Below are 26,705 nucleotides of genomic sequence, written 5' to 3' on the forward strand. Positions count from 1 at the left end.
GGTCTGCTTCTTGGGGAAATGCAAAATAAGACATGCATGGAGACACTTAGGACTCATCTCACTTAACGTATGTTTCAGGAATATTGGGAAAATAGTCCAAGGTCATTTCGTTAATAAATATGGCAACTGGACTTTGAATCCAGGTTTTTCTGACTTCAGAACCCATGATTATTCCACTACTCCATGTTTCCTTCCATTCAACCTGGTTGATATTTGGTGGGTAAGTTGCATTTTCCAGCATTGAGGATGTTTGGCTCTATTCAACCTCCTGATTGAGGATACCATGTTTTTGACTCAAACTCGGGTTTGTGGTCTCAAGGCTGATTCCCAAATTGGAGCCATGTTATTTAAGGTATCTAGGGACTGATTTTGACCAGATGGTTCCTGTCACGGATTACTGGGCCAAATTTATGCCAGAGACCATAAGTTACATGATTCAGAGAACAAAGGCAAGGGCATAACTAAAGAGAAACTGAGAGTGAAAGCCCTAAAGTGGGATAATGAAAGCAGAGGAGGAAAAGCTCCGTACTACTATACTACTTTTGCCTTTCCAAAACTAATCCTTCCAAATCTTTCTGGGGAGACAAATATTTAAAACAGTTCTAACATTTTCTCTTTAGTACCTGGGGAAAAAAGCTGAGGGGGGAAAACAAAAACCCAAAGTATTTTCTTCATCACTTTAATCAAGAATGTGCAAAATATATGTAGTTATAACATTGAAAATGTTTGCATACATTTTAATCTCTATAATGGGTATAGCCATGTCTCTATGATATTTATAATTAGAGATGATTCAATAAATAGAAATAAGACAGGGTTCACCTGCATGTTTATATATAGGATTTGCCTTGATTTTTAATAACTCTGTCCACTGAGGTAAACTGATACTCTTAAAGAGTCTCAGTTTTTCAGAGTTGATGGTATCCACACTACCTGGTATGCAACTTAAAGGATAGGCATTCAACCTGTGAGGATGTGAATTATTTCTTGATTTTAGTAAATTAAACTTTTTCACTTGGGATGACCCCATTTCTCGAAAATCACCCAAAGATATATTAGTGCCCCAAACTCAGAGCCCTAGCTCCACACTTTAGTGTTACACAGGTTAGTGTACCTTATTTCTAAAAATACACAAGAATCTAATTTTAATTTTAAAAATAATGTTGATATTACATGTCAGCCATCACTTTTGGACTCCCCCAGAAGTGCTATTCTAGCACCTGAGTCAATAAGACACTGGAGACTACTAAATCACTTAACCATCCCTTTAGAGGAGCAGAAGTTATCTCTCTGGAGCCTTTAACTACTATTGGTCCTTGTCTACCAGATAATAAATATCCTGTTACAGGAGTTCAAGAAAGATCTCCCCTGGCATCACACTTCTGATAAGTGCAGAGACTCAATGAGAAAATAGTTCAATATTCTTTCCACTTTATCATACTTGGAGCTGGTCCTTTTAACATGTTTGGATAATTGATAAGACCTTCCACTTTCTGAAACATACAGCTCTTTACTAACACAGCAGTACTGAATGATTGTTTAGTAAGCACTTACATGATGGGTGCCTTGTAGGCACATTAGCTAATTAAATCCTCATAACTCTGCCATGAGAATATCTCAGAAGCTAAGGGAAGAAGATGTTTCAAGATGGGGGAAGTAGACAATGGTATTATGTGCTGTTTTCAAGTAGATCAATAAGATCATACTGTATTTATGTCTTAACTTCCTCACAAAAATATAAACTATTTAACTAACTTTCCAAATCACAAAACTATACAGGTCTGCAAACCTTGTCTGTCTAATGTGAAAACCTATAGTTGTTTCTTATTATCTCATTGCTGGTTCCATTGCTATATTCTTATTTATATAATACCTTTAAACCATAATAGAAAAGGAAAGATATGTAGAAATATCTAGCTATATCAAGTAACCAGCTCACCTGACATTTTCATTTCTTTTAGTAACTGCTCCACAAACATATGACTTTTACTCTGAAAATCTTTTCAGATATCCAGCTGCTTGTCCATCCACACTCTGGAACAGCCATGTTAGAGCTTTGGTGTTCAAAAGCTCCCATTACTTCTCCCCTGACTGTTGGCTCCAGGTCAAAGCTTGGCACCGCATCAGAGTACAAGTTCTCTAAGCTTTTCTCTTCAGTCCTACGGAACAGCCTGACAGCAGCAGCTGGGAGACCAAAGTTCTCTTTTGTCCTCCTCCCCAGATGTTCTCTCCTGAGGATACTAGAAGCCACCTACCCAACAAGAGCTTTCTTCCCATCACTGAGCTTGACCACTCAGATCAAATGTTTGAAAAGAGTTAAAAGTACCATTTAATGTGGCAATATCTGAAACAATACTACAATAACTCATTTGTTCCTTAATTCACTTAGTCATTAAACCAACATTTGTTGGCTGATTTCTGTGTGCAAGGCCATGGAGACACAACAGTAAGTAAAAAACAAATCCATTGTTTTTACAGAATTCAGCAGGGAATCCATGCATGGCTTAAATGGTCATACAAATAAAGATAAAATTACAACCATAAAAACTCAATCAAGAAAAAGCAAAAGATGCTATTAGAAGATGTAGTGAGAAGAAGTAAGCTAGTCTTTGGGGTTGATGAAAGGCTTCCCTACAGAAGTCACACTGGAACTGAGATAGGAAGATACATTGACATTACTAGATGAAAGGGGAAGATGACCTTTCAGGGAAAGGGAAAAGCATGTGCAAAGATCCTGTGGCAGAATGGTACATTTCATGGCAAGGAAATGTGAAAAAGGTTAATGTGTGAGGAGCAAAATCACAGGGTAGTGTGGTATCAGAAGAGGTTGCAGAGGAGGGTAAGCCACATCTATGTAGGTTTTACAGGCCATGGTAAATTTTTTGTGTATGCTTAAGGATGAAGGGGAATTCATGGAGGGCTGTGAGCTATAAGTGTGAAATGATAAAACTTAGTTTTGAAAATAGATTTTGGTTTGAGAAGTCTCTGGCTATAGTTTGGAGAATATTGGAGTCAACATATACACGGGAGGAAACCAAGGAGCCACTGCAGTAGTCAGGAGAGAGGTGATGCACTAAGGCGAAGGTGGTACTATGGAGAACAGATATTAGGAGCTAAAATTAACGAGAGTTAGTAATGAACTGGATCTAGTAGAAGAGAAAGAGGGAGGTATTTGGTTGCCTTCTGGTCTCTGCCTTATACAATCACATGCAGGTACAATTAGTCAAAATGGGGGAAAATGAAAGAGGATCAATTTGGAGGGGAGTATCCTAAGTTCAGTTTTTGTCATGTTGAGTTTGAGGTGTCTCTGTGCTCACCAGGTATAAACCTGAGGAAGACATTCATGTACGATTCACATCCATGAATATATAGGTCTGTAGTCCTAGAAGAGACTGAAAGCAGAGATTTGAATTGGGGGCCACTTAAAAAGTACATGAAACTACAGACATGTGTGAGTTCACCTACAAAAGGTTCTATGATAGAATGCTAAAGATTTTCAATATTTAATAGCCAGGTCAAAGTAGATGAACCTGCAAAGAAATTTTATTGGCTATCTCTTCCCTCACCACTTATACCTAGCATATGCCTTACTTGGAGAAAAATTTTAAAATGCATTTATTGAAAGAATGAATGAACACATCTTGGTAAACTGCATAAATGGGAAGATCCACATAGCATATAATATAATGAAGCCAAAGGTAGCTTAATATTTAGGGAGGGGAAAAAAAGCATATAAGTCCAAAACAGGATTACATTGAGTAAAACCATAATGGAAACAAAAGCATAGTAGAAAGAAATATCCACAGCTCAGAATGGACTGGCCATGAATCAAAACATCATGTCATCATAAAAGAAAATGAGCAGTGTAAAATGAATGGACTGTTCACTCACACTGATTATGCTACTTGGATTCAGTGTCCAGTTATGACCTCCTTAGCTAAGGAAGACCTGAAAAGTATTTGGAACTACTGAAAGAACCACAAGATGATGAAAGTTGGGAAAATAATAAGAAAAAAACTTTATAATGCAACAGTATAATTGACTAAGATAGTATTCTTTCTTGAACATTTATATGAAAGTACAGTGTGCTGTCATAGTATTAACACTGAGATGAATATATTCTCCACATACCTTAGTTTAATCTAGCATGAAACTGATTACCCTTTCTAAATCAACTCACATTGTTAGCCTGTAACACTGCTAGGGATAATGAATATAGTATATTTTACTTATTGCTTTGAAAATACATATATTTTCCCTAAAGCAAACTCTTCTAAACTCTATTCCAGGAGTTCTAGGAGAACATAAAAAATTCTATTTTTACCAATTTATATACTTGGTAGGCATTCTCTAGTAACCCTATAGACAAATTAACGGTGCATACAACAATTTATGCATTTCTAACTCTTATTGTAAGTCTTAATTTCATGTCCCCCTTGCTCTGTTTCTTCCTTCTCACCTACTTTTAATTCATTATCTTAATATATTTAATACTATTAAAAGCCAACTTAAATCTTTCTGAAACAATGCACAGGTGTAAATAAATGAGCAAATAGGTGACTAAATTACTAAGATACGTCATAATATTAAATATTTTAGTCTCATCCTCACCCTTTCCCAAAAAAAAAGCATACTATATTTTTAGTTTATCATCATTCAACCCATGTGTATTTCCCTGAACAGTTCATTTTAGTTGCTAAGGTGAGGAATGGAGTTTTGGAGGATAATTTAAGGGTGAAAAACACACAGCAACAGCTGATTTATGTGAGGAAATGGATGGAAAGGTAAAGATTTTTAAGGTCACATGATGGTGGTCTAGGTATTCCCATCGCAATGCTTGACAAATGCAAATCAATAAATTGAGTTATTTTGAAACTACTTTTATTGCTATCCTGGGTTCCTCTGTTCTGAACATGTTGGATCATGAATCACATGGATCATGTCTTTCTGTGCAGATTATATGGAACTGTTAGAGAGAATAACTGTCAGAAAGTCAGGGTAGAAGGGTTCATACTGTACTTGCATGGAGAATTTAAAAAGGCAAGATAGAGAACCAAAGGCATTTCAGGAGAGAAAACTACATAAATAAAGGCTCAAAGTTGAGAGTAAGCAATAAATAAAGGTTAAAATTGTAGAATAACTGTGTCTTAAAGACAAGAGAGAAGACTGACAACTGGAGCGGAGAAGAGTGTTGGGTGCTCCAGGAAACAAGCCAGGCAGTGTGGGAGAAGCAGAAGCTACTGTAGGTTCTTGAGCAGTAGAACGGTATAACAAAAACAGTTTTGAAAACATATTAAATAATAGTAAGATGGACCAAGGTTGTTGCAATGGGTTGTAGAGAAAGACTGCTTCTAAGAGAACTGTGGGAACGAATCAACTGAACATGATAATACAGTAGGAATAGGCAACAAGCAGCTCAATATGGAAAGCAGAATCAAGATTCTACCCTTGAAGTGTTTAAGAAGGATGTGTTCCTTATAGAAAAGACACCATGGTTAGGGGACAAGGGAAGAGTGAAAAGAAGGATCTGTTGAAGACATTATGGTGGGTTTCCAGTAATACAGTGGGTCATTCAAGAAATATGGGCAGCCGGACATAGAATGTTGGGGTAAAGGAAGTGCCCAGAGCTAGAAATCCTCTGTAGAGTGGTTACAGGGTAATACCTGTGAATCAAAGAGCATTTAAAAAAATGAGGTTTCTTTTAAATTTTTTTAATCTTAATAAAATTAAGCTGCTTTCATTATAGGAAATTTGGAAATTGCCCAGATAAAAATTAAAATTGCTTACAATCCTACCATATAAACATATAAACTATAAGCTCTCTAGCATAGAGGTTTTTTTTTTTTTTTTTTTTTTTTTGCGGTACGCGGGCCTCTCACTGTTGTGGCCTCTCCCGTTGCGGAGCACAGGCTCTGGACGCACAGGCTCAGTGGCCATGGCTCACGGGCCCAGCCGCTCCGCGGCATGTGGGATCTTCCCGGACCGGGGCACGAACCCGCATCCCCTGCATCGGCAGGCAGAGTCTCAACCACTGCGCCACCAAGGAAGCCCCTAGCATAGAGTTTTTATATCCTTTCAATATTTGTTTTTCTCTACATACTTTTAAAATGCTATGTGTAGAGTAGTATGGCATAGTTCAACACTTCTCAATTGTGTGCCATCTTGCAATAATTGTTCATCCCCTGGGAAATGGGGGCTCCCATATGATGCAAGTTTGGGGAATCTGCCTACTAGATCCCTCCCTTGGAGATAAACACTATACATTAGTATATCAGGGCTCCTGCAAGTGGAACGATAAAGAAACTTTACATAATGAATAACTGACAATCTTAGATTTTTCTTGCATGACTGTTAACGTCATCCTGGACTGCTCTCCCTCTGAAAGGTGGAGATGCAGCTGTCAGGAGCTCGGGCTTTGGAAGCAGACAAGCCGAGGTTCAGAGTCTGCCTCCCAGATTTGTTCTCTTGCAGAAAGTTGCTACCTGCGACATCACTTTACTCTCCATGAAAGAAGCACATGAGTACTTATTTCAAAGACTGGTGGTGAGGTTTGAAAAAGATAATGTACATGAAGCACTGGGCATGTCAGTTTTCACAGTTATCACGTCTAAAAACTGGGCTGGCTTTTGATTACGTACAACATTACTAACCTGCAGTTTTCCTTTGAGTATAAATCACAATGATTTGTCATTTAATATTTTTCAAAATCAACCTTTTTAACGACGCCACAGTAGTCTATCGCATGGCTAATCCCATAGGTGATTTGTCTAATTCCATACTGTGAGACATTTATTTCCATGTTTTCCTTTTACAAATAATGCTTCGCGATGAATATCCTTGCACATAAAACTTTCTCAGCAGCTCTGATTAATTCCTTATGATTGATTCCTAGCAATGGAATTGCTGATAAAGGGCCATAAATATTTTTAAGTGTTTTTTTTTTCTGTGGTACGTGGGCCTCTCACTGCTGTGGCCTCTCCCGTTGCGCAGCACAGGCTCCGGACGCGCAGGCTCAGCGGCCATGGCTCACGGGGCCCCAGCCGCTCCGCGGCATGTGGGATCTTCCCGGACCGGGGCACGAACTCGTGTCCCCTGCATCGGCAGGCGGACTCTCAACCACTGCGCCATTTTTTAAAGGTTTTTGATACAGTTTTTATTATATTGCTCTCCAAAAAACTTGTATCAAATTGCATTTCCACTGTGGGCTGAGCAGTCACCACCATGTTCTAATCTTTGCATTAGGATAATAGTGAAGATTGATGGCTACAATCAAGCAGAAAGAAAGAAAAGTCTTATTACACTTACGTTTGCTTTAGGTATAGAAAAGAGAAAGAAATTAAATATAAGAAGCTATTTGAAAGATAAACCCATTTACACACTGACTTCCCAGGCCTCTAGATGGGCTGAACAGAGCAAGCCTGGAGGTGGAAGTCTTAACAGCTATGCTTAAAGAGGTAACCTCCATTGGTTATAGAGTAAGATAAAAGCAGGCAATAAAAATAGATTAAACAGGTGGCGCAGTGGTTGAGAGTCCGCCTGCCAATGCAGGGGACACGGCTTCGTGTCCTGGTCTGGGAAGATCCCACATGCCGCGGAGCGACTGGGCCCGTGAGCCATGGCCACTGAGCCTGCCGCGTCCAGAGCCCCGTGCTCCGCAACGGGAGAGGCCACAAGAGTGAGAGGCACGCGTACCGGAAAAAAAAAAAAAAAAAGAAGATTAAACAGATGTGATAGTAACATGGAGAACAAATATGTTTAGAATGTTTGGGAACTCATCAAAATGAAACATGTTGTTTGTTTAACTCACGCTGTAAAAGATCCAGTTGTTTAATGTGTTACCTTTGCAATAACGAATATTAAAGTCAGGCTATTTAATCCTTAAAGACGTAAGAGGTATTTACATGACAGCTGCAGTGTATGGAGGTGACAGAGTATTAAGGGTGTTCCATTTCTTTCTTTCTTCAAAAAATATTTACTTATTTGGCTGCGCTGGGTCTTTAGTTGCGGGCACACGGGATTTAGTTCCCCGACCAGGGATCAAACCTGGGCCCCCTGAATTGCGAGCGTGGAGTCTTAAACCACTGTACCACCAGGGAAGTCCCAGAGTGTACCCTTTCTAGGAATCAGTCATAAGGAATTGTTCATAGATGTTGAAAATGTTTTATATGTAAGTGACATAGTAACAACAATACTCTGACGGGTCCTTGAAGGTATGGAGGGCAAATGTCTCACTGATCTTGGATTTCCCGTTACGTATATGAGGACAGGCACATGATAGGTAAACAGTATATGTTTATTTGTGTCTATAGAGACTTGTGTATGAGGTTTTCATACCCTCTTTTTACGAGTAGGACTCTTGTTCCTCAAGGAGAGAGATACAGTCAGTCAATTTAGATAGTGAAATCACTAATAGTGTATTTCTAAGATGAATCAAGAATGTGTAGGGATTAACAATATTCTCCTACAGCTATACATGATATATTTATTCACAGATACCAAGGAAAGCTACTTTCCTATGATATATTCAGCAAAGAATCAATCTGACATTCCACGTAATGCCACAAAATGTCATCAAATTACTCTGGAAGTACATTTCTTGCTTTAAATGATATTTCTTATGTTTAAATGCCATTAATTAAATAATAAAAGTGAAAGACCCCTATTCATAATGTTTTAAAGTTACTCCTCTCTCAACTTTTTTCCTCAGGCTCTGAGTTAGTCACATGAATTATCCCATATTACTGGCTTTTTTTTTGACAATTAGCTGGAGAACTGTCAAAGTCCTCCAGTCATAGATCAAGAAGGATGAATTTTAAAATGGCTAGGCAATTAGCTAAAATAAAACTAAATTCCAAAAATTCACATTTTTTCCGTTACTTTAAGTAAAACTATGTTAGTGGAATGATTATGAGGCCTATATCTTGGATTCTTGAGCTAAAGAAAGAAATATAGCTCTTTACTTACCTGTGTAGTGTCAAAAGTTTTAATTTCTTTTTGTAAGATGTATTTACCTCCATGGATAAAAGTTTCTATTAAACTTCAAAGGAATCAAAGAATTATAGATGGTCTAGTTTTTAGAGGTTCTCACCTGAGTAAAAGAAGGGTAAGAAATGTGATATGCAAGAAGCCAATGCAATGGTTGCTTGAAAAATGGGCTTTAAGGAATCTGAGGCAGAATCGTCCATGCCATGCTGAAAAGTCCTAGGGAAATAAAAATCATTATTTCAGAATATACAGGGGACATTAACTATGAAGACCATCAAAATTTATTTTTCCTTAGTATTCAAAGTTAATGATTTTACACAAAACAATATTGTGCTAGAATGGACAATGCACCCACTTCATCCACTTGGTATTTACAACTTAGTAAGTGATTCAGAGGCCTCTCTGCAACAACCCTTACACTTGGGAAGGTATGACAATACCATTATCATTTAATTTTAAAAATTCCCATTATAAAATTTGTCAAAAATAAATGTATGAAGAATAGTAAAATGAATACCACGTATGTCTCCCTCCCTCAACCTGAATCCAATAAATGTCAATATTTTGTCATTTTTGCTTCGTTAATGCAAAAATGTTTAGCATAAAGGTACCTCTTTTTACTCTTTAAAGTGATTTATAAATACTAAACAATTAATGAGAATTTACAATTAATTTTGTATGCTCCTAAGGGCCTATAGAAGGCGGGTAAGGAAGAATTTAACTGTAAAATATACGACTGTGATTTCAAAATTAGAACAATTTGGCCAGAATATCTGGTCTACAACTATCTTTGGAGAAGTAACTATAACATTTTTCTACCTTGGACCAAATTCAACAATAAATCTTGAGGTAATAAGAAAGGATTTGTTACATAAAATCTTTAGTAGATAGCTTGGCTAATAAAATTTTTATAATAACAGAAGACTATATTTGCCTACATGGAGTTAAGAGTCACAACTGGGAACATTTTAGAAATAGAATTGTTTGAAGTGGTGCTATCTCTCTTCATCTAAAGTACAGTAGCAATAGCATCTTTTAAATAATAGGTAGAACGGAATTGACTCTGAAAACCCACCCCTCTCTTTTCATCCTACAGCCTGCTTCTTGTATCCTCACGTTTCCAAATTTGACCTGCCTCTCCACTGTTTGTCTCGCCAAGTAGAACACCTTCTAATTAAATACATGTTGACATTTTTTAGATTTTTAATAGATCATCTCCTCTTTGAAAGCCATTTCCTCACTAAATTTCAGATAGAACAAAATTCCATAAATAGGCTTCAAAATGAGGCTGTCCTATTTCCATCCCATACCTTCCACTGTGTGAACTAGAGAAGCAAGCATGAGCTAGGTCAGGACACCAGGACATGCTTTTCTAAGGAGTCTGGACTTTGTATTAGCAATGAGGAATCACTGAAGAGTTTATAGCATAAGAGTTTTATCAGCTATTTTACATTTTAGGAAACTCACTTGTGCACTAGTGAGGAGAGCTGATTGGAGATTAGGGCTGGAGGAAGGGAGATAATGAAGATGATATTTCGGTAGACCAGGCAGAAGAAGACAAAGTCCTAAACCAAAGTAAGAAGCATAAGAGAGTGTGTGTATGGGACAAATATAAAAAGAAATAAAATTAATAGAATTAACAATATTCATTCTCTAATGATATGGGGATGGAGGCAGCAAAAGGGAGGAGGTAGAAGGCAGAAGGGTTAAGATAAAAGAAGTCTGGACGACTTGCAGGTGCTTTCCTTAGTTTTAGATATGCTGAGGGGGGTGCAGACTCCAATAGGAATTTGGATTTACTGATCCAGCATATACAAGAGACATTTGGATTGATGATACTGATATGTAAGTCACTAGCATAATGGTGAAGCCATGGGAATGGGTGAATTCACCCAAAGAAACAGTGTAAGATGAAAAGATGGACAAGGATGGAACTCTGGAACACACCAACATTTAAAGGGTGAGGTGAGAAAAAGAAGCACTCAAATGAAGCAGAAGGAATCATCAGAGAAGTAGGCAAAGAGCCAGGAGAAGGTGATGTTAGGGTTAGAGAAATGGCCAATAGTGTCATAAGCTGCAGAGAGGGTAAGTGAATGGAGGGACAAAACTTGTAAAGTTAGCAATTGGGTGTGCATGGATGACCTAGCCCATGTGGTTTGTTTAGCATGATGAGGGCAGCTGCAGTATATTGAGTAAATAGTAGGTGCAAAAGTGGAGACAATGAGCACAAACTCTACTTTAGAAGGGAGGCACAGTAATAAAGATGGAATATTTTTTAATACAAGAGAGGCTTGGGGAGAAGAACCAGAGACTAAGGCCATGGCATAGGAGGTAAATGTCATCAAGAGCTCAGGTTAAATGATTTGCTGTGGTTGGGAAAAAAGACTCACTGATCACCAGTCAAAGGAAATAAAGGTAAGTAAGAATCAAGATAATTATTAAGAATGGAGATGAGAAGTTAAAGTACATACATGATGGTCTGGGTTTCTCAGAGAAGTAAAGGAGAAGGCCACCTTCTAGCAACTAGTGGGATGGGACAAGGTGGAGGGTTTGGCCAAAGTGAAGAAGGATGAAAGAGGGGGCTACCCAGAGACAGGACAAGGGGTAGGATTGTCAAAGGGTACAAAAGCACAGCTGAGTGATTTTTGCCAACAGTGTTCCAGAGGCTGAACAGAGAGTCCAAGAGAGTGAGGGTGCAGGAGAGGGACACGCACTAGCAAGGGAGCTAGGAAGAGGAAGGTGCTGGTATAATGTGAGAGGAGGTACAGTTAAGGAGTCTGGAAAAAAAGGCTGTCTCAAAGAAAGTGACGTACTTGGGGAAAAGGATGGGACAAGAGCTGGGTTTGATGAGAGAGAAGGAGGAACTAGAGGCTGTGGTATCATAGCCTCTGCCTACTTTTCCACCTACCTCTTTGAGCCCTTTGCATAAATCCCCATTTGTCCAGTTACCTGCAGGGGGTAGGGGGCACCTTATTTCTCCAAGAATGAATACCTTACCTAGAATGCCCTCTCTGCCATGTTCAACTGGCTCCATAGATGGCTCTACCTCAAAACCTTATCTGATAAGTCTTCCCTGACCACCCTGTCTAAAATATTCCCCTTCTCACCACTCTATCCCTCGCTAGGCCCTTATTTGGCTTTGCTTCTTCTTAGGACTTAACTCTACCTCTGATCCTTTTACATTCACTTTTTGCTGCCCGCTCCATACCCAAGGGGAGGGTCATGGAAGATCATAAATGCACCTGCCTGAGTGTGTGCAGGACCTCTGGAGCCAGATAGCCTGGGTGTGTATCTTGGGTGGGCTCTTTATTAGATGTGTAATGTTGTTTGGCAATTAATTTTGCTTCAGTTTTCTCATTTGTAAGATGAGGATAATAATAATCACCTCACAGGGTCAGTGTGATGATTGAGATAATGCATAAAAGCCTTTAGCAAAGTGCCTTGTACATAATAAGGGCTCAACAAATGTAAAGTAGTATCAGTATGATAACGACAGTTGCAAATACTTCTTAAGAAGGTCTACAACTACCTCAGAACTGACATGGAATTCCTAATAGTCTACACAGTTGTCTAGGTACAGTTTTATTCTCAAGATTAGAAAAAATAAGGGAGGATCTAATAATAATGGAATGGTTATTTGGTGCCAAAATTTCTTAGGCTACAAACCATTGGCAATGCAATACTTCCCAGAGCATTTCTGCCAGTCCCTAAACTCTTTTCCTCCACTGAGAGTTGTACTGGTAATAGTAAGGTTATTTGGCGATAATGAAATATTACGGCAGATGTTTATGGTCTCAGAGGGGGTGGGATCTGTATGAGCATTTAATTCCACAGCAAGATCCCAAATTAGTTTCATTATTCTGGAGAGTATAACAGGGTGAAAATTGGCCTACAAGCCTCCATGGGAGAATGAAATGATGATCTAGCTATTAGATAACCTCTAATGATGTTTTGGTATACAGTTAAAAGAGAAGATGCTCTAAATAAATCAGAGTGGAGAGTAAAATACAATCATATGAGCCACAGAATTACATTTTCCACAAGACATAAAAGAATTTTGATATATCAAATGTGAATACTCCTTTAAAATAATTAATTGTCCATAGGTTGAAGCAGAATACATTTCTTCACATTTCCAAATTAGCGGCCTGTAAAGACAGCTTTGCTTAAAGGGAAAAATATAAATTTGGGGAAACACCTTGCCTTTGCCTTTCCTCCAACATCACGCCCCTTCTCTATTACTAACATCATACTGGCTCTGGACTGATCACACCACCCGACGTGAGCACACTATCCCAGATTCTGTCTCTTCTGGGTCCCTGATCTACAATTATGTTGCCTTCCTTCCTTTTTTCATTATCAAAACTGATTGACTCCTTGAGCTTATGTAGCCAGCTGCTGCTAGCATGAAATAAATTCAGTGCACATCAAAAGTGAGATAAACTGATATGCTAAAATGAGTTAGCTGGGTTTTATGCTTCTCTTGTGCCACCCTGCTTTTGGCTGCCCTCCCAGAAGAAATGTATCTCATAATATGATGCTAACGGAATAAATCTCCAGGATGGAATAGAGGTAGCCCAAGGATGTAAGTTCCACAGGGGCAGAGGGGTCAGGTCAGATGTCTTATATCATCTGTGGCTACCATGGTGCCAAACCCATTGGAGGTACGCAATAAATAAAAATAACAAGAGAAGACCATAACTTCAGAAGAAGTAGAATTAGGCTTGAAGCTGAACTATTGAGACAACACTGGAATACTTGAGATAACTGAGGACGTATGAGACTTTCTGATGCCCCTAAAATCATAGCCAACTAACCATGAATATGCAGAGATAACCAAATTCAATCTACTTCACCATTTTAAACATAATTCTAAGTCACTGCTTTTCTTTCTAAAGCAGTGTTACCCCTGGGACTATAAGTTGCTGCCTCAATGTCATTAACTTTAAGACACAAGGTAAGATACTTGGAGTACAGTATGGTTCCCTGCATTTCTCCTGCCCCTGGCTTGTGTTTCTTATGATGAAAATAACTCTTTGAGGTTAGAAAATGATGATTTGAAGTTAGAAAATGACTGGCACAATGCTTGGCCTATAGAAAGTACACTGTAAATACTGGTTAAAAAAAAAAAAAGGAGTGAATACATAGAAGGTATGGTCAGACCCTGCTTAGTAGAAAGGAGGATGAATTTGGGGGGCATCTGTGAAGTCAGTCTTGGGTGGTACACAGACAAAGCGCAGACTGAGAACAGGACATATGGTGAAGAGACTGAACCAGACTTGACCCCAGAGTACAGGGCAGGAACCAGCTAGTCAGAGATTCAGGGCACTGGTCTTCTCCAAAATTAACAACTAGCCGTTTACCAATGTTTTACCTTATTAAGACCACACATAAAGCTGTTTGATTTTAGTTCTTTCTTTTGATAGAGATTTCCCTCAAAAATAATGTTTAGAGGGAAGAGTACAAAGGGAGTCATTTAATCTAAACAAAATGGCTAAGAGAACTACCTCTATTTTCTGGATCATTTTGCATTCTGCCAGACACCTTCTTTTTTTACATTTTACATACTTTTATTTCTATTTCCATCTAATCTATATTCATTTTTAACAGCTTTATTGAGATATATAATTCACATACCACAAAATTTACTCATTTTAAGTACACAACTAAATGATTTCTACTATATTCAGAGCTGGGCAACTTTCACCACTATCTAATTTTATAACATTTTAATTAGGCTCAGAAGAAACCCTGTACCCATTAGCAGGTACTATCCATTCTCCCCTCCTCTCAGCCTCTGACAACCATTAATCTACTCTCTGTCTCTGTGGATTTGCTTATTCTGGAAGTTTCTAGTAAACTGAGTCACACAATATGTGCTCTCACATGTCTGGCTTTCTTCACTTAGCATGCAGGTTTTGAAGTTCATCCCTGTTGCAGCATCTGTCAGTACTCCATTTCTTTTCTTTTTTTTTTTTTTTTTGTGGTACGCGGGCCTCTCACTGTTGTGGCCTGTCCCGTTGCGGAGCACAGGCTCCGGACACGCAGGCTCAGCGGCCATGGCTCACGGGCCCAGCTGCTCCGCGACATGTGGGATCCTCCTGGACCGGGGCACGAACCCGTGTCCCCTGCATCGGCAGGCGGACTCTCAACCACTGCGCCACCAGGGAAGCCCAGTACTCCATTTCTTTTTATGGCTGAATAATATTCTACTGTATGTATATGCCACATATTGTTCTCTATTCACCAGCTGATGGACATTTGGGTTCTTCCCACTTTGTGCTGCCATGAACACTTGTGTACAAATCTTTACATGGACATATGTTTGCATTTCTTTTGTGTACATACCTAGGAGTAAAATTACTGCGTCATAGGACCATATGCTCAACATTTTATATGAGCATCCCTATGCTTGACATTTTGAGGAACTACCTGTTTCGAGCGTGCCAGACATGCTTGAAGTATGAAAAACAAAGTTTTAGTCCAACACTTTCTGTTTTGTAAGGGACAGTGAAATAATTTCATATAACTGAAGAAATAAACAAGCTAAGACAATAACTTTAAAACACCTAGTACTAGTTTGAAACTGAACTACAGACAAAGCACTGAAATACCTTAGAGTTTAGTGATTCAAAAGCCATGAGAATGATAACAAGTGAACCCCAAAAGATAGGTCTGCTGTTCCTTGGCTTAGTGATCAACATTCTGGCCTATTGCTGATGACTCCAACCTTTGCCTGGTATGTTGGTACTTGTACTGAAATTCATTCTTCCATGTTATTAAATGATGTAACATTGGGGACAATCAACTTTCAAAAACTTTCCATTTTTAGTTTTTATATAACACATCAAAATATTCTGGAGATATAACATTCAATTCTAACATTAAAATTTTTTTCAGACTTTCCTAAATTACTCAGGGGTGAATATTTCATCTTGTTCACTGTTGTATCCTTTGTGTTTAATCCTGGTGCTTAATTATAGGGCCTAGGGAGGCAACAACATTTGTCGAATTGAAACTAAATTGCATTTACCTAAAATTCTAAAAATTAATTTTAATTTGCTATATTAAAACTAACATTCTACACAAGCAAAATGCAATACGTGAAATCACTGTCTGGGTATATGTGTGAACGTGCATTGAGTACACTTCTGAAAGTGCAGCTTAACTGCCTTTACAGAAGAAGACAAGTATAACTACACGTGATAAGCATTTTGGAAAATACATGGTGAATGTTTTCTGTTTCAGCAGGTTTCTTTCCCTGGAGGACAAAGGGAGTACTCCTTTTACAACATTCTAACAGAAATCTTCAAAGAAGAGTTAAAAAAGAACACACATTTTTGCAAACAGGTTTCATTCTTTCTGAAAAGATTTAAAAATCATATTTCTGCCCTGGGATTTAGTAGTCCTATGCTAAGCTCAGGAAGGAAAATACAGTCAGTTTATCTGTCAGAACTACTTGGAATAAAGGCAGTCACCTTCAAAAAAGGTATATCACATAGAGTAACAAATGTCAGGCATAGTTTATAAAAATTCAATGCTATCAACATCTGATTGCTACTCTTCACCAATTCCTCAAAGCATACAGTTTAATTTTTAAATGTGAGACAGAGATCCAATTTTTTTCTAAAATACTAATAATATGACAACTTCATATCCTGGCTGTGAAAAGAAGCTAATAAATAAGTCAATAGGGTTCTTGCAACATACACACACTTTTTTTTCCTATTTGGTGAGGAACATGCTGCCTTGTAGATTTTCTTTGTCAATACAAAGAGAAATATATTTTAAAGATTAGATTTATACTTTAGGAAAGCAATAATAAATTTTATATCAACATGAATGGATACAATCTGTGAAAATTTTTATGATCTGAGAAATAATAAAAAAATTAAAGTATGTATAGAATTTTGTTCATGCTTCAAAGCAATACCACTATCTATGTTTTATATTAAGAAGACCAGAGGCAGTGCTTGGTATAAAATGTTCTGCAATCCTGGTTGAAATTAGCAATTTAAATTTGTTGAATGAGGTTACAGTGCAATATCTAACGCACAAATCACAGAGATTTGAATACTTGCATAGTTGTTTTAAAATGTATCAAAAGGCCACAGGTTAACAATAATGAATGTGTGTTATATTATCATTATTAAAATATGCAATCTTTTATAATAATTTATTTGTTTTACAAATGCATTGGGGGGTTAAAATTTTTCTATTCATCTGTGACAGACCATGAAATTCAATATTGCTCACCATGACCAATCCATGAAATTTGTCAACTTTGTTCCTGATTTTCACAGGGCCTTCCCCTTAGATGAAATGACCCATTGAACTAAGAGCATAGTAATTTTTTCATCTATGGTAAATCAGTTTAGTTTACTAGGATTTATTATAGGCTTCAGACCTTGAGCTTTTTATGATTATGCACCATTATGTACATAATCCCAAATTTATGGCAATTTATCTCACTATTTCTTTCCCTTTCTGAAAGAATTCTCCATTTCTAAAATGAGTTCTCAATGGTAAGGTTGCCAGAAGAAGCAATCTGTAAACAATGGGTCTGTTGAAAGTCAAGGAGTGGGTGAAAATTATAGGGAAATGGAAATCAAACTTGTTAATTACTCTTAGAATTTCTAACACAAAAGTCTTAAAATTTACTGAAAATCAAGATTTATATATTGCCTTTACCAGCATAGTGCAGAAACATACTTTACCTAATTTATTCTAAGAAACAGAAATGTGTATAATTTTTACTATCCAAGAAACTAAGAATATGCAATATCTAGTCTTTCAAGATAAAGTGACTATTTTGGAGGAGGGTTTAAACAAAATTATATTAACGTTTTATTACAAGATTTACTCTAATCTCTTTTATAATATTATAAATTTGAATGAAATAAACCAGAAAAGTAGTTCAAAATTTTTAATTTCCCTAAATCTTATTTGTTTAGCTAAGTAAAATATTTCAACATTTAAAACATGTAATTACTTGTTCCTATTTCCACTGACTGCCATTACTAGCTCAGTCACTAAAGTCTAATACTAAAAACGCAAATCTATGGCAGAGTAACTGAAAGTATGGGACCATGAGCTCTCTTCCAGATTTGAGAATATTTTATTTTATTTATTTTTTTTGGCCGCACTACACAGCATGTGGGATCTTAGCTCCCTGACCAGGGATCGAACCCACGCCCCCCTGCAGTGGAAGTACAGAGTCTTAACCACTGGACCACCAAGGAAGTCCCTTGAGAATATTTTACAATCATTTAAAAATATTTTTTTATTAGAGAAAATCACTTTATATCAAATTAAAAATTAAAAAATATTTTTAAAAGACACCCAGAGCCATTGGATATGATTTATTATTTCACAGAGTAATCAAGCTATGACTGAAATAACCAATCCATTAATATAATTTGATCATTTAAACAACTCAATTAGTGATGCTCGAAATGATCCTGCTTGTATTGGAGCCTTATCAACTGAATAGGATCGACCAATAGGGATATACCACATTACTAGGACCAAATTACTCTGAGAATGAAGAAACCCTTGTTGGTTAGTGTTTGTTTTGTAAAATGGCTCACCTCATGTCAAAAACGCACTTCAATAAATTTCTACTTGCTACTTCACACAATTCAGTAAGTATCATGAAAATAACTCTGTTAAATCACATTAATTTATATATCATAATAGCTAAAAAGAAAATATATTTGATACTTACTGGTATAATTCAGTTAGTGGTGAAGTCAAAATGACTAATGTTGTGAAGAGATTATTACAATGGGTATGAATTTTTAAAATGTTATCATCTACATACTCATGAGGATTCAAAAGCTTCTGTACAGATGTGCAAACTGACCATAACATGTTCTCAGTGCATATTAAAATTGTTGTGACATCAAGTCTGTTGGAAAGAAAAAGAAGAAAATCATGTTAAAATTGTTTTTCTGCTTGGTATATACACTATCATCCATAGCTATTATATTAAGAATATGTAAGAATAGATATATTTAGTTAGCTATCAGAGCTTCAGAGATCAAAAACAGATAGACAGCATCAAAGATAGCTTTTGAGTTTCCAAGTGTTAGCTGACCCATAATACCATTCATTGTCTTTAGGAATAGTGAAGTCTATAGTAGTGAAGTGTTTCAGGAGTACTTCTTTTTGTTTTTTTTTAAATGTTTATTTTGCATTATCAAGATACTCTCCAAGAATCTCAAGAGACTTTCCTTCAGCAAAAGTCAACAATTAAATTCAGCAAAAGTCAGATTAAAAGAAAATTTGCTATTATCCATATATGCATGATAGGTAAAAATCTGATAGCAGGACAATTGTCCTCATCCGAGTACAAGGTGTCAAAAGAAAGTTACAAGATTGGGCAACATGTTCTCCCAGAAAGTGGAAGATGAGAAAAAATGACACCAGAAGTGCAAATGGAAAAGCTTATTGTTTCAGAAATTTCCAATATTAAATAAATTTGTGGCAAATATGCTATATTTTTTCTTATTCATAAACTCAGTTTTTGGTTTCTATCTTTCTTGAGTTTTAACAGCACTCCAAAGATCTGTTTAAAGACTATTTTGGTATATGACTAAATTGTACAGAGCTCAGTTAATTTCCTCTTTTTTTTCTTTTAAATTCAATGCTGAAGAAATAAAAGATGAAAGTTTTGAAGTGATAAGAAACAAATAAGTTTGAGGATCTTTTAAAATGACATTTTGGCTTCACATGTATTATATATAATACATGTATACATACATTAATAATATATAACATATTATATATAAATCATATATATGGTTTTGGTTATACAACAGTTGGAAGCTACTGGAATTCTAAAAGCATCAAGAATCACCCTTAGGAAGGTTTAATTATAGTTTGCATCCACTCATTCTAATTGCTAATTAAACAATTGCAAATCCAAGATATATATATACACACAGACACAAATGCACACATGCCTGCGAAATCTGATTTCCTCACTATCGATGCTTTAGAATTAACCATTCAAATAAAAGTATTTATTTATTTTACATATTAAAAACTAGGAGAGATAACTCTAGCTTTGCGTGGCATTTTTATGTAACTACCCAGAAAATAGAAACCAAAAGTCTCTATAGTACAGTTAATCAATTAAATATACTACCTATTTCATGAGCTAATAGTAAATCTGATTTCATAAGCATCTCATAATGGCTTGCCACCTCACAGTCAAAAGTGATTTAAGCTACATCAGGAAAAGAATGAAGGTATTCTTTGCTCTCAAAAGGAATTTTCCGTCTATTCTTCAGAGTTCAATGTTTTTTTAAAAAAAATGCTTGGTCAGTAATTCAAAACAGCCTGTTCAAAATACCATACTTATGGAACACTGTAGCAGGACCTAAATGCCCTTCAAATGCAGCATGCTTGATCAGAAAAATAATTCCTACTGGAAAAAAATTTAAAAAACCTCTGATGTCTTTCGGTTCCTCCTAACATATATCTGAAAAAAAAATTTTTATACCTAAAAGGCAGGTCTTAATCATATTAGCCAGAATGTTTGTAAAAACAAAAGCCTTCGCTTTGTACAGACCATTGCTGTCACGTACGCACATTTTTGTAAAATTAATTGCCTAGATAACCCATAGAATTGGACTATAATTCAGTCTTTAATTTAAGACCCTGTGACTGCTACTCCTCATTTTCTGTGATTTCACATTTTGTTGAACTGGCTTTTAGTAATACATAATGAAAAGAAAAGGAAAAAAAATAAAGGAAAAGAGGAAAGAAGTAATTAGACTATATTAAGAGACAAATGATTAGACAAAAGAGTTTCCTTAATAAAGATTAACTACACTATTTAAAGACATTAAAAAAAACCCAAAAAAACAAAAATCCCCTGGTTGCCTAGAATTTCAAAGTCAAATTACTTCATCACAGCACTGATGCTTTCTTCTCCATTTCAGGACCTTAATTTTCCCTCTTTATCTTATTTATTAACCTTTGGACATCTATGTCCTAGATTGTAATACATCTTGACTCACTCTTTAGAAACAAGTGGGTTTTATATACAATTTTAAGAAGAAAAAAGAACAAAGTTATTTTGATTCAAGTTCCACATTTCTACTTAAGTATCTCGGGAAAATTGAATATGATTTCCTTTCAGATGTTAGAAATGCGTTAAATATACAAGGAGCTATGTCATGAGACACAGAATTATATCCTGCTTTATACAAATGACAAAAAAGTTTTCTTAAAAAACAATGGTTTTCACAACTTCAATTACCTTATCTGTGGAGTTCTCTTATAACTGGGATGGGCCCGAGCATATCTGGAGGCCAGGAGACCCAAAGATTTCTCCAGCACTTCTGCTAGAATCTCCTGGGCTAACTTAGGGGGCAGAATGGTCCAGAGATCGTGATGAAGCGCCCAGAAGAAATAATGCCACATCTGGAGCGAGAAGGAGCATCTTTCCCCCTAGCAAAACCACCACACATTAAAAAAGACAATCACATCTTCCAAAATATCAGTTTGCTTCCTATGAACCTAATTAGTTCAGGCTGAAAGGAAATAGCTGGAGAGTTTGACACACTAGATGACCAAGAAAGATTTTTGACAACATGTAAAACATCCTTATTGACAAAGGAACATATGTTTTATTTCAATTATGAGACCAGACATTCTCGTGCAAATCCAGACCACAAGCATTTAACCTAGCATAGCCTTGATTTACCTACTCCTGGTCTAGAGTTTAAAATTTACTTTAAAATAACTGTCTTGAGCTTCCCTGGTGGCGCAGTGGTTGAGAGTCCGCCTGCCGATGCGGGGGACACGGGTTCGTGCCCCGGTCCAAGAGGATCCCACATGCCGCGGAGCGGCTGGGCCCGTGAGCCATGGCCGCTGAGCCTGCGCATCCGGAGCCTGTGCTCCGCAACGGGAGAGGCCACAGCGGTGAGAGGCCCGCGTACCGCAAAAATAATAATAATAATTGTCTTTATAGCTGCTAACCAAAGTCATGCTAGTTTAAGATACTGGGCCAATTCCTCGAAAATTAAAATTTATTAATTTAAATTGTTTATGGATGTATATGGATTATTAGCATCATTGAGATCATTTTACAAACGTTTTAGATTTCACACTGCAATGAAATGACAGGAGCAAAAATAAACTTACATACTATCATAAACTTACATATTATCAACATGCATGAAAACAAAGGGGGTGGGTAACTATCAAAGACTATATTAGGCTATTTCATCCATGGAGTTTTAACAATACTAGAAACAGTAACATAGTCTGATTTTTGCAAGATTTTGTAAAGTCTAGGCATATGTTATCATCATTTCTTAGTATTTGTACAGTACTTTATACTTTCAAAGGGCCAGATTTTCATTCCCTTCCACCCCGGTACAGACCTCTTCTCTGTGCCAAATTTTCCCTGACCACAGAGTGAGACCCAACAGCAGCCAAAGACAAGGAAAACAGGCAGAAATGAGAAGGTAGCCTCAAGTGAATTACAACCCTTAATTAGTTCACATGCTCTCAGGGAGGTATGCTAGTGTTTCCTCATTTTCTTCAGACCAGAGTAAAAGATTATTTGAAATAGATTATTTGACGTTTGAAGAATGTGTTCTTCAAACACTATCCTGATTATATGTTACTGTATCAAAAGTTAAACGAGAAAAACTTCCAATTTATCTCTAAGTAATCCTCTTGGACTTAAAATTTCTGCTTCGCCCACTACTTATATTTCTCAAACAAATGTCATCTTTTTATTTTTTTCAGGATAGTTTCAGTTTTCATTCTTTTTTTAATATAAATTTATTTTATTTTATTTATTTTTGGCTGCATTGTGTCTTTGTTGCTGCGTGCGGGCTTTCTCTAGTTGCAGGGAGCAGGGGCTACTCTTCATTGCGGTGCTCAGGCTTCTCAATGCGGTGTCTTCAGCTGTTGCAGAGCACAGGCTCTAGGCGCGTGGGCTTCCGTAGTTGTGGCTTGTGGGCTCTAGAGCACAGGCTCAGTAGTTGTGGCGCGCGGGCTTAGTTGCTCCGCAGCACGTGGGATCTTCCCGGACCAGGGCTCGAACCCATGTCCCTTGCACTGGCAGGCGGACTCTTAACCACTGTGCCACCAGGGAAGCCCAAACAAATGTCATCTTAAAAAAAGTCTGCTCTTCTCCTATACCTAAAGTTGATCATTTCTTAGGTGGATACTCCTTACGTATCATTCTCCTGGTAATTTCTTTGATTAGTAAAATCTTTTGTAGTTACTGTAATAATAACAATCTATAGTTATTATCTATTGACTTACAAATGGAGTTTATAAATGAGTAGAATTATTCTCCTTGGGTGGCAAACTTGGATATCAAACTGTCAAAGACTCAAGTTCAAACTGGTTGGGACTTTGACCACTTCTGATTTCCTGACTAGATGTACATGAAAACTGTTTAAGAAAAAAACAGAATTACAAAATTAATGCAGAAGTAGCAAAATTATAGTTGCTTATATTTTCTTTGTTGTGTGTTCTGTGATAAAGAATGCTTTAAAAAATTTCCTCAAGTAAGATAGTAATTTTAATGCTTGATTTTCTTTATTACTTTCTGTGTTGTGTGTTAATTAAAGCAAAACCAACCCAACCCATGTCATAACTGGCCTGAATGATTTACACTTTCTCCGTGGCAATGGGTGGATGCCTATAATAACATGGCCAACATGATTTCTCATATTTTTCAAAATATAAAAAAACAATTTCCTTAATAGCTACCTTTTAGCAATAAATGAGAAAATAAAAATAACTTTAGGCACACAGATTTCTTCTCCTAAAGTAAAATATACTTATTTTTAAGACTTTTAAAAATATAAACGTCATGTTTACTTAAAGACATTCCAAGCTGGTCACCTTTCTCACAATTTTCTTCAAAATGTGTATAAGTTCAATGTATGCAAGGGCTTTCTTTAAACTAAAATGTGATTCATTTATTTTTCTGACCTGTTTCCCTCTTTGTTGTCATTTCAAAAGTATTCTGCTAGTAAACATCTGTTATTTTTGTAGACCCACTATAAGGTAAACATATGTGAGCTTTTATTTAGATTATATATCAGGAAACAAGCAGCTGGGCTTTATTATATAAGCCACTCAATATTATCTTTGAACAGGCAATTCTTTATTCTCTGACTATTAGAAAACACAAGTTGCTAAAATTGAGCAGATGTCAACTATACTAAAAGCTTAATTTTAAACATGTAATTTGAACACCCACTGTGCCATCTGACCAGCACCTCATCAGAAAGATACTGAACTCTTTGGCTCTCTCAACCTGACAGTTTAGAAAATGGAAATGATGTATCTAGGGCTCACTTGATATCACAAAATGTGAGCAAATATTGCTCCATATCTTTATAAATTTTTTCACTATTTCTTTACTACTCTCTGCACGTGGCGATAGGTTCCCCTGAGATCTCTATCCTACCCCTCCCCTCCAGTCAGGCAGATTTCATCTCCTCTCCTCTCAAAACAGCCCTGCCAAAAACATAGTAGTCCTGTTTCACAAATCAGTTGGAATAATGGGGGAGCGGAGGAGAGAGGGGTATAGTAAATGGGATAAAACCATGTCAGGGACTCCAGTTGTCAAAACAACTTAGCATCTGTGCTATTTTTAGAAGGTTCTTAGTTTTGGTAAATAGAAAAGCAGTATCACTTAATTTTTCTGAGCATAAATAACAACCACTAACTGCAATTAAATTGTAACTATTGACCATGTAAGTGAGTGTATGGAAGCTACAGTACCATGTAATCACAGGGTAGCTACCTCATTATTTCTGTCTTAGAAGCTAAACTCTTGTCATAAGATCTAAAAGCTGCATGTTATGTGGTAATTTGTTTTTGTCTTTTTTTTAAAAATACTTGGTAACTTCAATAACAGGTTCTCGATGCATCTACTTATTATTTATACTGTACAACTCTTCTACTTCCCAGTTTGCATAAGAGGAAACATAATACCGCTATGTTGGACATATAGTGAGAGACCTGTTCTTCAATGGAAACATTATATAAAATTGCTCATTAGTACACTGACACATTGAAATAGTTTGAAACATGAGATGGATTCGTTTTCAACCTCTCTGTTTACCTCAAGGCACATAAGGGAGCTGGGATGCTGCCAGGAGACGGGAAGACAGATACTTTTATTCTTATCTCAGGATACCAGCTGCACCATAGCACTTTCCCTTTTTCTTTCTGCTCACTGCTGTTTGAAGTATGTCAGGTTTGGAAAACCCTATATGGATGCTCTTGCAAAAAGAAAATGTATCTGGGAAGGGCCTCTAAAGGAGACCCTTTCTAAGACCCATGAAATCGTCTTAGAAAACGTGGAAAGCCCTTTTAAAAAGCTTCTAAGCTGCTCCTCTCTGTTGTGACAACATTTATTATGATAATAACAGGCATAAATGGAGCCACTGGAACCTTCAGTGTCAGGAAGGTGACAGGAGTGACTTCACTGAATAAAACTCCACTCTGTTTTTCTCAATACTCCATAGATATAATGTTTCACCCCACCCTGAAGTCAACTTCAAGGGATTTCAAGAGTTGTGGTTTATGTATAATCAATGGGATTCAGGGGAAGGGAAACTAATGAAGCCTGATGATGAATAATTTTAATTGATCCTGGCTTTGGTTGCACTGGGAATCATTAGGCTTTAATTCAGTAGAAATTTGGGATTTCAAAACATGGGTTAAATGAAAATAGGTAAGCTATAAATGATCAGATGGGTCTTAAAGCACACTCATAAGAACATAAAATAAGAAGGAAAAAATAAGTATAAAGAATAAAGCTGCTTAATAAAAAATATTTATCAAACACAGATGGAAATATATAACAAGAAAATAATGCAAGGATACCTATAACTGGTTCCTTTGAAAACAATATAAGGTTGTAGTATTTTGGCATTGTTTCTCTTTGAGTTTTCATTGTACCCCATTATATTCCAACTTATTATATAGCACTGAAACACTGCAGCTCAAATTAAGTTATTTTTACTTTTAAGCAGAAGGAGAGTTCTAATTATTTCAGGTTTTTAAAAACAGTGTTTTTCTAAGTACAGATTCAATATTTAAAAAACATTATCCTAACAGCCTTCGTGTGTCAGTACTGCCAAGCTCATGTTTCTAATTAGCCAGAAAGCAGGTAGGCAGTAAAACATATTTGTGTAAAAAAGGAGGGACAGTAAACTTAACTTCACACCTCATAAAAAGCTTTGTAGTCATCCCAGTGGTGGCTCTCAGCATCCTGTAAAATGCTTGTAGCACAAACTCTGACGCAGTAGTCCGTAACCTGAAACTGTAGAGTGTTGATGAATTCCTGATATCGTTGGACAGGTACCAGGAATATGGGTCTGTTCAGAGGGAATGATCAAAGAGACAGAGATTTAAGGCCTGTGCAGTAGGAGGTAACAATCTCCAGTACTACAAATGGTTTTGATTATTAGATATCAATCATTCATTTCCTCCTAATGCTGAAGTCTGCATCCACATTCACTTTCCAAAAAGAAAAAAAAAAAAAAAAATAGCTGGTCTTTGTTTTGCAAGTCCTTTGAAAACGTACATCTGCTGTTACACAAATATGCACTTCAGCTTGAGACAAACTGCATTGTCAATACATCATTCAAAAATAAAAGTATTCTTTGTAAGCCTATTATTAGAGATCAGTGCATTATTTAGGCATTAGGTTATCGTTATTA

The 26,705-nt window shown here is 36.7% G+C and overlaps 1 protein-coding gene across 1 annotated transcript in view; it reads right to left on the minus strand.

Annotated features, from left to right (window-relative positions):
* Positions 1-26,705, minus strand: part of KIAA0825 (KIAA0825 ortholog) — a 401,091-nt gene that overhangs the window by 249,734 nt on the left and 124,652 nt on the right. The window contains exons 12-15 of the mRNA XM_060296013.1: positions 26,210-26,360; positions 21,257-21,447; positions 18,713-18,895; positions 9,089-9,201 (exon numbers count right to left, since the gene is read on the minus strand). Of these exons, the coding sequence (XP_060151996.1) occupies positions 9,089-9,201; positions 18,713-18,895; positions 21,257-21,447; positions 26,210-26,360 (638 nt within the window). The remainder of the gene's footprint in view (positions 1-9,088; positions 9,202-18,712; positions 18,896-21,256; positions 21,448-26,209; positions 26,361-26,705) is intronic.

Source organism: Globicephala melas, chromosome 3, assembly GCF_963455315.2.
Source record: "Globicephala melas chromosome 3, mGloMel1.2, whole genome shotgun sequence".
In the NCBI taxonomy this organism is placed as follows: Eukaryota; Metazoa; Chordata; class Mammalia; order Artiodactyla; family Delphinidae; genus Globicephala; species Globicephala melas.